Source organism: Maylandia zebra, linkage group LG1 (genome assembly GCF_041146795.1).
Source record: "Maylandia zebra isolate NMK-2024a linkage group LG1, Mzebra_GT3a, whole genome shotgun sequence".
Lineage (NCBI taxonomy): Eukaryota > Metazoa > Chordata > Actinopteri > Cichliformes > Cichlidae > Maylandia > Maylandia zebra.
Genome location: NC_135167.1, coordinates 40,158,902 through 40,172,999, shown reverse-complemented (window position 1 = coordinate 40,172,999; position 14,098 = coordinate 40,158,902). Strand labels below are relative to the sequence as shown.

Below are 14,098 nucleotides of genomic sequence, written 5' to 3'. Positions count from 1 at the left end.
TGTACTCTACTCTGCACTCTGTACTCTGTACTCTGTACTCTACTCTGTACTCTGTACTCTACTCTGTACTCTGTACTCTGTACTGTGTTCTGTACTCTATACTGTACTCTACTTTGTACTCTACTCTGTACTCTGTACTCTGTACACTGTATTCTGCACTGTACTCTGCACTCTTGTTCACATTCTCGCTCAGAGGGAGAAGGATAAATACTGAAAAGCTTCCCTGAGCAGCACTTTTGTTCTTGTTGCATCATTTCGTAAATATGGAATTTTTTAGCAGGAAACATCCGTGCCGATGAAACTGCACCAGCAGGATGCAGCTCAGAAAAAACGGTTTCTTTTTTTAATTTCTCACCTTGAGGACGTGGGCTGATTCGAGCGTGAAAGGCTGTTTTCAGAGGAAGTACCAAAAAAAGAAACGTTTCTGGGCAATTTTGGAGAAGCAGGTCAGCGAGAAAGCAGTTCCTGTAAGATGACTTCACACAATCAAACCCACAAAATAAATAAGTGTATTCTTAGCATCGTTTAGATGTAACGATGAGGCACAACAATGATACAAATACAGGATATAAGAATTTAAGAATCTTGAGGCTTCTGGAGGAGTTTGTTGTCCTAATGATGAACAGGAAGAGCAAAAATGTGAATTTTGTGTTCACTAAAAATGAGCAAAATTCAGGATGCAGAACAACCCTGCAAAGAGTTAACTCCTGAAGAGCGTTCTGTGTTTTTATTTCTGTCTGCGGTCTTCAGCAACGCCCAACACGAAGGTGGCCAACGTGAAAGCAGCCGAGCTGTGGGGGACATCAGCATCTGGACATCATCTCCACCGTCCATGCCAAACAAACGACACAGGAGGACGGGGAGGATGGACAGATGTTTCAGCTGTGCAGATGGAAACTCCACATCTGTGTACGTTAACATTTTGTGCTTGTGTGTGTGTGATCTATTCTGACTGAGTGTTGAGTGGATGTCCTCTGATGCATTCATTTGCAGTTTTAGTCCCTTTTATAACTTTGTCCTTTCTTCTGTGGAGGAAGCTGACGTTGCTGTGGTCCGCTCTTCAGTAGCCAGTCGAAGCTGAAGCCACTTCTTAGTCACACTCACAGAAGCCGAAGTAAACGCAGCGACCACAGGAGAAGCTGCAGATCGAGCTGATCCGTTTGGCGCTTTGTTGAAGTTGCAGCTTTTTGTGACGTTAGTTTTAGCTGAACTACTGATAAACCTCAGAGAGCTGAACCACAGATGCATCTGATGTGGACCATATCCATAACAAGGGGGATAGGTTCATAAATATAGCTTCATTTTTATGTTTCAGCCTCCATCCAGACTGAAATGCTGTTTCTCTGTCCTGAAAGTCATGTCTGGATTAACCCTCTGGGGTCCCACTGGGTTAAAACCCGTTCTTTGCCTCTTCCTGATCCCCTCTCCTCGTTATGCTGTCTGTCCTTTACTCTGCACTTGTGTCGGTCTGAAACCTTTTTAGATCTATATTTGCTCTGCAGAGCTCATGATTGTGAAAACTCTCTGTCCTCTGTTGCAATATCTCCTTGTGCTTCTGAAATAGAAAAGAGGAAGAAAAAACCTTGCAGAATTTTTCATTTTCAAAGCAGTGCTTCATTTATTTCCAGACTGACAACTCTCTTGTGTTTCTGTGATAAAAACAAACTTCATCTTGTTGAGAATCTTTCAGTCTGTTTGCAATAAACTGATTTTCTTTTCTCGTTTTTTCTTTTTCTTTGCACGAATGATTTCAGGCCTGATCGCATATAAAATGTGAAAGGAAGTAACTCCAAAAGGAGCGGGGCTGGTCAGACTAACAGAGCCAAGTCAGAGAGGAGAGTTCCTCAAAACAAAAACGAGACATCATCATTTCTCAGCTTCGCTCTCTGCCCTCTCCTCTGATTACAGACGAAACCCGGAGAAGCTCAACAGAAACCCGAACATGTCAGTTTGTGGTGAGATGATTCTGTGGAGCTTCGTGTTCCTGCTGGCAGGTAAAACTGAAAAGATGTTTTTATTCTTGTTAATGACGGATCTGTGAAGTTGTGCTTTCGCTCACTCACTGCTGCTCTGCCTGCAAACTGTTTCCAAATCTACAAACGTATTAAATCTGAGAAATGATTCGAATCACGTAGACTTAATAACGATGTGAAACAAGCTGATATTATCACACGGAGGGTTAACGATCGTTTCGAAGAGCTCAAAGCTGCTGGAGGGGAAAGGAGAAGGCTTTCTAAATGAGTTTTTATTCAAACTCGAGTATTTTATAACAGACGGATTATTTCTGTCTGTTAGTGACGGAAACTTTAAACCCACGTTTACTTTAACAGCGTACTTTTACTGCAGTATTATTGGAGCAGTCATATAAAAACTCGTCTGTTCTCATTACTTCTCTTTTCCTTCTTCCCTGTTGTGCTGTCAGTTGTGTAGATAAGCTCTGTAAATAAAAGCTTGTTGCTGTTGGTGCTCTGAAAGCTGGTGCAGCTCTTACACAGGTGAGCTGGGCCTGTTTAATGCCACTTTGCTGCCCGGTGCTTCACCTGTGTTTTCCGGACGACTGATAAATCACCGTTGATCAATAGTCATGCATATCAATGAGCATGAAACTGACCTCTCGGCCCATAGTTTGGTGCCAGTGTCAGTCATTATGTGTAAGGTTGGAAACCTGCAGTCAGCTGAGACTGAAGAAGTCACTTGGATGATGATGATGAAACGTTTCTCCCGCTGAAAACGTCCAGATGAACAGAATCCATGTTTTGGGATTTCCTTGCCTGGAATATTGAGCATGCATCAAGACCAGAGATGGGCAGTAACGCGTTACCTTGTTACAAGGTAACGAGGTAACGCGTAAAGTAAAGTTACAGGTAACGAGTAAAGTAAGGGATTACTATTGCAAAAACGGTAATTAGATTACCGTTACTTTCCCGTAGGAACGCTGCGTTACTGCGTTACTAAAACCGTGATTTTTTGCGAGAATGTCTCACGACAGTGACGTAAGCGAGTGCGACGTTTGTGACAACAGCTGTGTGCAGATCAACAATGGATCACATATCGAGTGCAGAGAGAGTATGAGCGTGCAGTGTTTAAAGCGTGGAAGTACTGACCTTACTTTGAGTTTGATTCCATAAAAAGTGACAAAAACATTAGTGTCCGCTGTGCGTGGGAAGAAAACTTCTTTTTACAGCGAAAAAACCCCTAAACTTCCAAACAAGCACCGAGTAGCTACGACGTAATGGGAAACTCACAGAGAAACTCGCGGATTCTTCCACTGACCGCTGCGGCACACCTGCACCAGGGTAAACCTCCGCCTACCCCACTCCTGCTTTACAGGTGAAAATAGAGCAACAGGACCGCTGAGTCTTTGACTTTATTTATTTTCTGCTGTGTTTTACTTGCATCTATTTGAAAGAGTGAGTGTAAACACACAAATATTTTATTTTATGAGCTGGAATGTGCAGAAAATAGGTTTAAATGTTAAACTAATTTATTCCAGTCAGAGAATGTTGCAGATAATTAAATGTTTGCTTGATGCATAAAGTTAAAAGATTAAAACTAATAAAACAAGTTTTAAAAAGAGACTTTTCCATCTGATTACATTTTGTATGATAGATTATGTAGAAAAAGTAGAATTGGGCTGAAAGATATATCGCTTTATCACTGTCACGGCTGGCGGAGGGAGCTGTGTGGTGTGGAGGAAAAGGAGGACCCAAGATGCAGCAAACTGATGATACGAGTGACGTTTATTCACAGAGGTGGTGGTGGCAAAAACAATCAACGCACCATGAGCAATTACAAACCTAAACTGGGAGAAACTAAAGACAAACCTGAGACCATACAAAAGGGGTGCGGGGCAGAGCGACGCAGAGACAGGAACGAAACACCATAGAACGCAGAGGAATGCAGATTAAAGCAGAGACACACAGACGAATGCAGACAAGCCGACGAGGAGCACAGGCAGACACCAACTATAAATACACACACCAGGTAATGAGGAAATTCTTGAAGCTTCATTTGCTCTAGCAGGACACCTACTGGACGTAAAAATAATAGCTGGCATGAATTTGAAGAGTGTGGCATTTTGCACACAGCCTGTAAATGTCAACAACAAAAGGAGTGTGTAAAACATGTATATTGTAGTGATGGCAGTATACTGTGTATATTTATAGTGGCAGTATGGGAAATGATTATTTGGAAATGCTTGAAATGGAAATGATCATTTACTGTGAGGTGAGGTGTGGTTGGGGTGTGGACAGTAGTTGTGCTTTTGTAACGTTGAGGTATGGACAGCTACACACTGAGGCTTTGAGCCTCAGTCCTGCCCATATTTTATTCAGTAAAAACTAAATTTTCACCTCTTTTATAACCTTTAGTGGGGAGAACATAGCTGGGATTTAATGATTTAACAAATCTTTTAACTCCTTTGTCCTCCACAATGCTAAATGGCTGTGAGTCCTCAATCACCATGGTAACCAGGTCTTCATCTATTTGAGATTGTTCTCCTGAGGAAAGACAATAAAGACAAAGCACAGATATAAATATCACGCACGTAACTTATAACAGCTGTATAATATTGTTATATCATTTAGTAACATTACAGCATGAAAGGCAGCAGGCCCAGACAAGGTGTGTCCTAGGATGCTAAAGGCGTGTGCTGCTGAACTTGGGGAGCCGCTACAACGAGTCTTCAACCTCAGTCTGCGACTGGGGAGAGTGCCCGCCCTATGGAAGACATCCTGCATCGTCCCGGTCCCCAAAAAGAACCGGCCCAATGAGCTGAATGACTTCCGACCGGTGGCACTGACGTCACATCTTATGAAGACTCTAGAGCGGCTCTTCCTCAACCTCCTCCGACCACAGGTACAACATGCCCAGGACCCACTACAGTTTGCATACAAGGCGGGTGTCGGAGTGGAGGATGCCATCCTGTACCTCCTACACAGAGCCCACTCACACCTGGATGGGGGAAAAGGCACGGTCAGGATCCTGTTTCTTGACTTTTCCAGTGCCTTTAATACCATCCGGCCCTGTATGCTTCAGGAAAAACTGAACAGGATGGAGGTGGACCCCTGCCTGGTGGCTTGGATCTCCGACTACCTCACCGACAGACCACAGTACGTCAGGCTGAAGGACATCACGTCTGACACAGTGGTCAGCAGCACAGGAGCACCACAGGGAACTGTGCTGTCCCCTCTTCTCTTCACCCTGTACACCTCTGACTTCTGCTACAACTCTGAATTATGCCACATTCAGAAGTTTGCAGACGACACAGCCATCATGGGGTGTATCTGGGATGATCAGGAAGAGGAGTACAGAAGTCTGGTGAGGAACTTTGTCGCATGGAGTCACACAAACCACCTGCAACTCAACACCTCAAAGACTAAGGAACTGGTTGTGGACTTCGGGAGGTCCAGAGAAGGTCCACTGCCGGTTCAGATAGAGGGGGAGGAGGTGGAGGTGGTCAACAAGTACAAGTACCTCGGGCTGTGGGTGGACAATAAACTGGACTGGTCATGCAACACAGAGCACCTGTATAAAAAAGCCCAAAGCCGACTGTACTTCCTCAGGAGGCTGAGGTCTTTTAACATCTGCAGGAAGCTCCTGAGGATGTTTTACCAGTCGGTGGTTGCTGGAGTACTTTTCTATGCTGTGGTGTGCTGGGGGAGCAGCACAGCAAAGAAGGACTCATCCAGGCTGGAGAAACTGATCAGGAAGGCTAGCTCTGTGGTCGGCATGAAGCTGGACACTCTGGTGACAGTGGCAGAGAAAAGGACATTAAAGAAACTGATGGACATTATGGACAATGCTGGGCATCCTCTGCACACGGCCATAAACAACCAGAAGAGTCTGTTCAGTGACAGGTTGCTTCTCCCCAAGACAAGAACTAACAGACTTAAAAACTCCTTTGTCCCACACGCCATCAGACTGTTTAACTCCTCTCTGGAGGGGAGAGGGAGGGGAAACAGGAGGACAAAGGAGGGAACAACTAAGCTGTAGTGCCTCTTCACCTCACTGTACAATACCTTTGTTAATAGTCAACGGTGCAATAGACTCCATACTTGAAATGTGCAATTCACTTGTATTTTTATTCCTATTTATTCTATTTATCCCCTTTGTATATTTTATTTATATTTGTCTCTGTATTTATTTATATGTGTGTGTGTGTGTGTGTGTGTGTGTGTGTGTGTGTGTGTGTGTGTGTGTGTGTGTGTGTGTGTGTATATATATATATATAACAATTCTGTAACTGTAACTTCGGTCGGTGCTGTGCTTTTTGGAAGTCGAATTTCCCAGAGGAACCCACCCGAGGGATTAATAAAGTTCTATCTTATCTTATTATCATTGCATTTGATGGCTCACCTGGTCTTGCTCCACAATCGGTGTTCCTCTTATTCTCATGCAAAGCTCTGTAGTGCCTAAGCATGGATGAGGTGTTGTTGTTATATCCCAGCTCCCTGGCACATAGCAAACACTTCACCTTGTACAAAAGTAAAGCCGCTCAACATAAATTGTATTGCACCATCAGTATCATGAAAATACATCTTCTGTAGAAATTTACATACCTTGTTGGGAGGAATAAGATCAAGATGTTCCCACACAGGGGAGGACATCCTCCTCTTCTTAGCTGGCTCCATTCTCTCCTGACTTTCTCTCCTCACTCTCATAAACCTCCAAACTGTCTCCAAACTCTCTCTAACCGCAACTCTCCATCAAACACCCACATTTTGAATGAAGTCTGAGGGGTTTATATCGCTGTCATATCTCGCGGCAAAGTTCGAACCACTTCATGAACCAGTCACGTGGTACAGCCGGGCAGCGAGGCTTCGGACGTCATCATTTTCAGCTCCTCCCATAAATGAAGCAAGCCTCGATACGCGCATTACTCGACACACGCTCCGAAGCCTCGATACAGAACGTCCCATCACTAAGTTCAACCCTAAACTAATACAAATCAGAATAAACACAAAACGCTGGGTCAACGACCCAGGACCATGACAATCACCTCTTCAGGTTGTAAATCGTGTTTTTAAAAAGTAACTAAGTGATTAATTACTTTTGAAAATAAGCAATCAGTAAAGTAACGGGATTACTTTTTTGGGGAAGTAATCAGTAATTAGTTACTGATTACTTTTTTCAAGTAACTTGACCAACACTGATCAAGACTTTCCAGGATTTATTTGGAATAGCAGGGAGCACGGTCATAAAGAAACACAGAAAACACTGATTGTGATTTTCAGCTGATGTGCATCCCCACGCCCTCGTGCTGATGTGTTACATGAAGAGTTTAAATACAGGTGTGCACTGAAGTTTTATGAAACTGGGCATGAATCCTGGGCTGTTAATGGTTCCTTTGACACGTCCCCAGGCTGAAGGATTTTGCAGCAAACATGTTTAATAACTTCCAAAAACACAAACTGTGCACAGAAGTTGACCATAAGAGTGACCGCCATGTTGAAAGCTGGTAACCAGCCCCACAGCTAACTCGGCAGGTCGGTAAGTCGGGACCATCTCGGTTAAATAAACTTCTGCTTTCCTCCGCGTCGGGCTCAGTCCTGAGCTGCTTTAGCAGAGACTCTGCAGACTTCCTGTTTTTCTTACTTGCATCACTTCTTCTGCTGAATATACAGTAATATTACAGAGTAAGAGCACAGTTTTACTAGTACTGCTGTTGTGGAGATACAGAAATTCTTTTATTGCTGCCATATAATCTGCATCGTTGTAACTGCATTAATAACATTCTTTACAGCATTATTTCATCTAATAATGTTTCTCACAGTATTGATACTGCATTACAGCTGTTTATTGAAGATGTCCATTTGAGGATCCTTCCATTATGTTAACTTTTATTACAGGTACGGTTAGAAGTATTTTATACACATTGCCTATCTGTGCTTATTTTGAGTTGATGTTCGGTTCATTGAGGGTCTTAAGCTTCACTGGCGTGACTGTCCAGGTGATCCATGCTGAGGGAAACTAGAACATAGAAGGATAACTGCAATGCATGCTCACAGTACATATAATACATATAATCTAGGAATGTGTCCGGCCTGAGGCCTCAACTCATTTGGTGTCTTAATATATTTTATTCTACTTGGTAACAGATGATCAGAGTCAATAATTAGCCTCAGAGACCCTGAGGGCTTGAAGTTTACTACCTTGTATGGAAGGTGTTATAGAAAAGAGAAGTTCTATGTCTGTTATAGCTATTAAAGATGTACGATTAACTGTGACTAATGTCTGGAACCTATTTTAATCTGTCATTGACGCCATGGGGGGCGTGTACCCCACTGCTTTATAAGTGTCCACAACATGTATGTTGGTCAGAAGACATATGTTGATGTTTTCTCCGGGCTGTTAATAAACTCATCGTTTGATTGCACTTTTCTGGGGCTTCCATGGTTTGTGACACTGCTCTACATGGATTGATTTCGCGACACTGTCTTAAAATAACTTTTTTAATGATGTATAACCAGTGCTGATGCAGCACTACTGATGAATTTGACATTTTCCTGAAAGACTTTTTTGAATTAGTATATGAGTATTAAATAAAACATGTTTCTGCACTAAGGTGGTGTTAGTACAGTTCAATACACACGGTCTGAATGAACTGGTATTAAGAATTAAACAAATTGGACTCATGCTGCTTGTTTCCAGCTCGAAACTTTATCTTTAGACTCAACTATTCACTTATCTCATGTTGCCCTTTGCTGCAGCCACTCTGTCCATCCATGAAACAAGCTGGTTTAGCTTCTCCTTAGTCTGTGCTCTGGATGCACTGACAGACTGAGAAATCCTTCAGCATGGTGTACTGAGGTTAGCAGCAGCAGCATTATAGGCAGAGAGACAGAGGAGACAAGCAGGCGGAGACAAGAAAGATGAAGGAAGCCTTAAAAAGTCCAGACAGACACTTTAAAATGTGATTTAAGGAGTAAAAGTCTTTTTTAAAAAACAAACAAAAGAACTTAAAATATTTGCTGTGTTAAACTGTCGCCATCTTTGCTGTTGCAGAACGCTCTCACTCATTATTTTACTTTTACTTTGAATGTCGTATTTCTTTCTGAGGATGAGGGTGCAGCGTGGGCGGATGCTCTGCCGGTTTCCAAACATAGACCGCTGTTTGTTGGTTCAGGTTTGGTTTGCCTCAGGGAAACATTGTGGTGTGGTTTAAAACAGGATGAGGTTAGAGGAGCTTCCTGCTCATCATAAACAGCCAGATGAGGTTATCCAGCTGTGATCCTGCTATATTCTCAGCATATATTCCCCATCCTTGTTGCTGCTCTGTCTGTACGGAATAAACATAATCCTTCAGTGTCCAGAGTTTTTGTAATTTAAAAAAAGAACTTAATCATCAACATAAGCAATAATGACCTATAGAAAGTTTGCAGCCGTTTGTTTATAGCAGGTCACTCTGTGTTTCAGAGTCTGCAGGGCTGCAGTGAACTGCTGCACGTAGCATCATATCACAGCATGAGTGACTGTTTGAAGGTTGAACTGCAGGGTCAGTGTGTAAAAACTGAATTTTGATGCAAACCAATCATAAAAAAGTTGTGTTGATAGTTTGTGTGCAACCATAACAACTACCCAGAATACCCTGCCATGATTCTTTGTTTAATCTGACCAGCTTTGTATATTTCACACACAGGTGCTGTGGCTCAAACTGTGGTCTATCCTTTCACGTCTACCTGTGCTGTCAGAGGGTCCACTGTCACCCTCCCCTGCACCTTCACACCTCTGAAGTCTTTCAGTGATGGTTGGAGAGAAGTTCCTCTAAAGATCGTCAGAGTCCGCTGGTGTAAGAACCATGTACTCTGTCTGGGCAGCACTCCATCTGTGTATGACAGTAACCCAGCAAACATCGATCCTCGTTATCAATATCTGGGAGACAAGAAGACAAACTGCACTTTACAGATCAGAGATGTTCAGCAGAGAGACAACGCAAGCTTTCGCTTCAGGATGGAAGCTGATCGTCCTCGAGGACATTTTACTAACCAGACAGGAGTGACTGTGACGGTTGTTGGTGAGAACAAAAAATCTTAATTCTGCAAATAATCATTCATCATTAAGAATTAATAAGTGTGAAGTAATATGAACACTTTGATTTTAGATTCGACTAAAATGAGAATAATCAGCTCCAGTGATGATAAAAAGTTGAGCAGAGGTGAAAACGTCACACTGCTCTGTGCTTCAGTCTGCACTTTCCACCAACTGGAAGTCACGTGGTTCAAAGATGGCCACGCCCTCTCAGACACTGGCCCCTCCCTCCATCTCAGCCCTCTGACTGCAGAGGATTCTGGGAGCTACACCTGTGCTCTGAAGAAGAGCATGAAGACTCTCTCTGAGCCGTACAGCCTGCAGGTGGAGGCTGGAGGTTTGTTCAGTTTTCTGAAACTTCTAAAAATGTCATCAAACTGCAAACACACAATGATGCTCAGCCTGACACCAAATCATCTCCAGATCAGCAGCAGAATAAAACTGGGACATTTGTATCTGGAAAAACTCCTTCATGCACTCACTGTTTTTATACTCAGCTAATGAAAGAACCACATGTAAAACACGTGAAGAGCTTTGTTCACTTTCATGAATCTGTAAATCCCAAATCGCAGCACCCAGTGATGTCACTCATGATCTGTTGTTTGTTCTAACAGCTGATGGTGTCCTTCGTCTGGTACTTGGTGTGGTGTTTGGTCTCCTGCTGGCTGTGATCCTGCTCGTACTCTTCACCTTCATCATCAAAAGGTGCAGAAACAGAGTGTTTGAAGTATTTCATGTTTTTGTGGTTTTACTTTAGCAAAGAAGCAAATTATGTGAAGTTGGTGTGGATTTCAAACTTCATCCTCAGTAAACACGAAGCACACATTCACCTTAAATATATAAAGGTTTATTTTTTTAAATAATTAATAATAAAATAAAACGTGTTTGCTATATATTTATGTCAATCTGGAAAATATCATCTGATCAAATCCCTTTAAATAAATGAGAAAAATGCAGAAGCACAGCGTGATAACGTTTAGAAATTATTATGCTTCCTGATGTTAATATTTTCCTTTACATGAATGAAGACATTTCCACCACAGGCTCATGCAGGAAAGGTACAAACTGCAGCCCAAGAATGAAAGAGCTGATTAAGAGACAGTTGGAAAAAGTTCTGTTAAATACTTAATAATCTGAGTAGTTTTTCATATTAATAAGAGACAATACAACCAATACAATATCAGCTGATCAAGTCTGACGTCACAGCATGTTTCCTAACTCCTAACCTACTAATGTGTGTGATTTATAATCACATTGTGTCTGTTTTCTACAGTCCTGTTGTGTGATTCTCATAAATACTGATACTGTTGCAGGAAGCTGGCAGCAGCAGAGGATCAGAGGGCTGTGGGAGGTGATCCAGAGCAGAAGGTGAGTGGGTGATGGGAGGACTTTACTATGAATGAATCTTATAGGATGTGACATTCTGTATAGGTTATTATTTTAGCAAGCTCGAGTTCAAAACATGTGCATTGATTGAAAGTGTGCTGCTTTGATTCTGGACCTTCAGTCGTCTGATCTCTTTGTTTCCCTGCTGTGGTTCTCAGCATCCTGATAGCATCTACAGCAACATGGTGAAGTCTGCACAAACTGAGGCGGCTCAGCAGCAGGAACCCGGCCGAGCTGCGGAGGACGTCAGCTATGCCTCCGTCCAGTTCAAACAGAAGAAACAGGGGGCCAGGTAGGACCCGGAAACGTTTAAACACTCACGTTTGTGTCGTCACACAAACAACAGACAGCTCAGATTTGTGGCTGTGACACTGAAGCCGCTGCGACAAACAGACAGCGATGAAAGATTAAACTTTATTTCGGCACAACGTATCACAATAACACCACAGAAGTGTCTGTCTATGCTGCATGCATGAGCTGTCATCAGATCATTTTCTTTTATTTTTGCTTCGTAGGCGCCTGCAGGCGGCCAGCGATGACGTTGTCTATTCCTCAGTGTCCAGTCGAGGATGAATCGCAGCTCTCTCACTCCCTCCATCCACCAATCAGCTGCAGGAAGCTGTGAGCTGTGGCAGTTTGTGTAAATCTGTTTGATGAAGCTGCGGCTCGACTCTGACTTTATACAGAACTATTAAAAAACTTCAGAGAGATGAACCGAAGGTGTATCTGCAGCTCTGTGGTGCTGCATGTGTGCTGTAAGGTGGAGGAAGTCATGAATGCAGCTCAGTCCAAACTGGAACGCTGTCCATATCGGGAATAACTCACAATCGAATTATTTGTTTCTGGGCCATGATCTGCTCCACACTCTCTCTGTTATTCCACTTCATTATTTTCTCAGTCATCTGGAAGCTGGTTTGAAACTCGAGTCTGAGTGAAGGACCCAGCACACTTCTTCTTACAGCGCTCATTAAACCAGGACGAGGAAAAATGCAACAATGCAGACTTTGTACTCTTCAGAGTCTGAGCTGCTTTTCTCTGATCAGGTTGTTCTGAGAACAAAAGCTAAAACTTCACGTTGCTGAACCACAACCATCGTCGTGTCCTCCACATGCTGCCTGATCTGAGCCGAGCGATCTGCACACAATTCACTTTTATTTCACGTTGAGGGTCAGAAAGCTTCATTGGTCCCAGGCCTGTATCACTGCCACTCAATTCATTTGATCCTTCATTGTCTCTGTGACTGTCACTCATCTAAAACATTAACCATCACCTGGTTAGTGGTCACACGTCTGCAAAACCTCAATAAGAGGTGAGAAAATGAGCCGAACCTTCACTTAATCTGTGACCTCGTTAAATGTTTCCCAGTGAGTTGAAGGCTCATCTGCAGTTTGAAGCTTTGCTGAATGAAACATGAAGTTCATTTTCCAAGTGCTGATGATGGAGGAGAGTTTGCTTTGTGGGGTTCATTTCCATACTTCTTCTGCTTTACTCGAGCGCTTTAAGCACTTTACACAACACGCCTGATTCACCCTTTCATGAAAGCACTTTGTCTGCATTCACACACATTCAGCCGTCCACGCAGACGCCACATATGCAGAAAAGGAAATGAATAACCGGCTTGTCTTTACCCTGTCATGGCTGCCACAGCTGCACGAGTCCACTTTTTTATACCAGCACTGGCTCAGTGAGATTAGCAACACATTAAGACTTCCTCAGATGTTTTGCAGCTTGATCGCAGAACTTCAGAGGAGGAAGTAGTTCTCCTGTTATTTTCAGGTATCATTTAGTCTATTTTTAATTGATCCAAAAGCCGTACGAGCCTGCGGTGGTCTCGGTTTCACTGTTAGAGCCGCCTCGCTCGATCTCGAGTCAAAATACCAAAACAGAGTCTTAAAAACATGAACCTGCGGCGTCACGATGGGCCTTTGGACATCTTCTATATACAGTCTGTGTTTCAGTGTCACGACTTCTGTTTTAGTCCAAAATGTTTTGTTTGTTATGAACACATTACTTTATTAAAAATAACTTTCATTTTTCTTCTATGTTAATTGCAATAAAAATAATGATTTTTTTTTATTTGTCTGTGTTTTGTTGTTGTTTGTTGTAAAAAGGTTTTTATGAAAAATTTTAAGATTTTCTTTAAATTTCTCGAGAGTTCCTGTTTCCTCTTGATAAACAAACAAGAGAAAACATCGACTATATTAATGTTTTAATCTGCTCTGACGTCTGTTTAATCATCCCTCACAAATGCCTTTAGTGTAGGACAAAGTTGTGAAACATTAGATGATGGCACAAGCTTCTGAGGATGAGCAGACAGGACGTGATGTCAGACTCTGCCTGCAGGGACGGAAACGTGTTTGAGACTAAACCTGTCGTAAAAACAACAAAACATAAATATTTCAGAATTATGTAAAAAAAAAAAAACTAAACTAAAACTAAAATCTCGACAGTTTTTAATTCGACAAAAAGGAAGCTGAATTTACATTTTTATATCTATATTTGAGCAGCACGTCAGAAATTAATCAATCATAAAGTTTAACCACTAAAACTATCGAAATGTGAAAATTCATGCATGACAACAATAATCAGATTTTAGCTTTAAAATGTAATTTTCATTTAAGAGCTTCTAAATGCTGCTGAATTAACCTTTACAGAAATATAAAAAGAAAAAACTAAAGAAGTG

At 42.3% G+C, this 14,098-nt stretch overlaps 1 protein-coding gene across 1 annotated transcript; it reads left to right on the top strand.

Moving 5' to 3' along the window:
• The first annotated feature begins 399 nt into the window (after positions 1 to 399).
• On the top strand, positions 400 to 13,462 carry LOC101477724 (uncharacterized). The gene is made up of 8 exons (XM_014410937.2): positions 400 to 909; positions 1,909 to 1,994; positions 9,641 to 10,015; positions 10,103 to 10,366; positions 10,644 to 10,734; positions 11,343 to 11,397; positions 11,574 to 11,707; positions 11,931 to 13,462. Exons 1-8 carry the CDS (start codon positions 662 to 664, stop codon positions 11,986 to 11,988), a joined length of 1,311 nt encoding a protein of 436 aa, XP_014266423.2. The 5' UTR covers positions 400 to 661; the 3' UTR covers positions 11,989 to 13,462.
• The last annotated feature ends 636 nt before the right edge of the window (positions 13,463 to 14,098 follow it).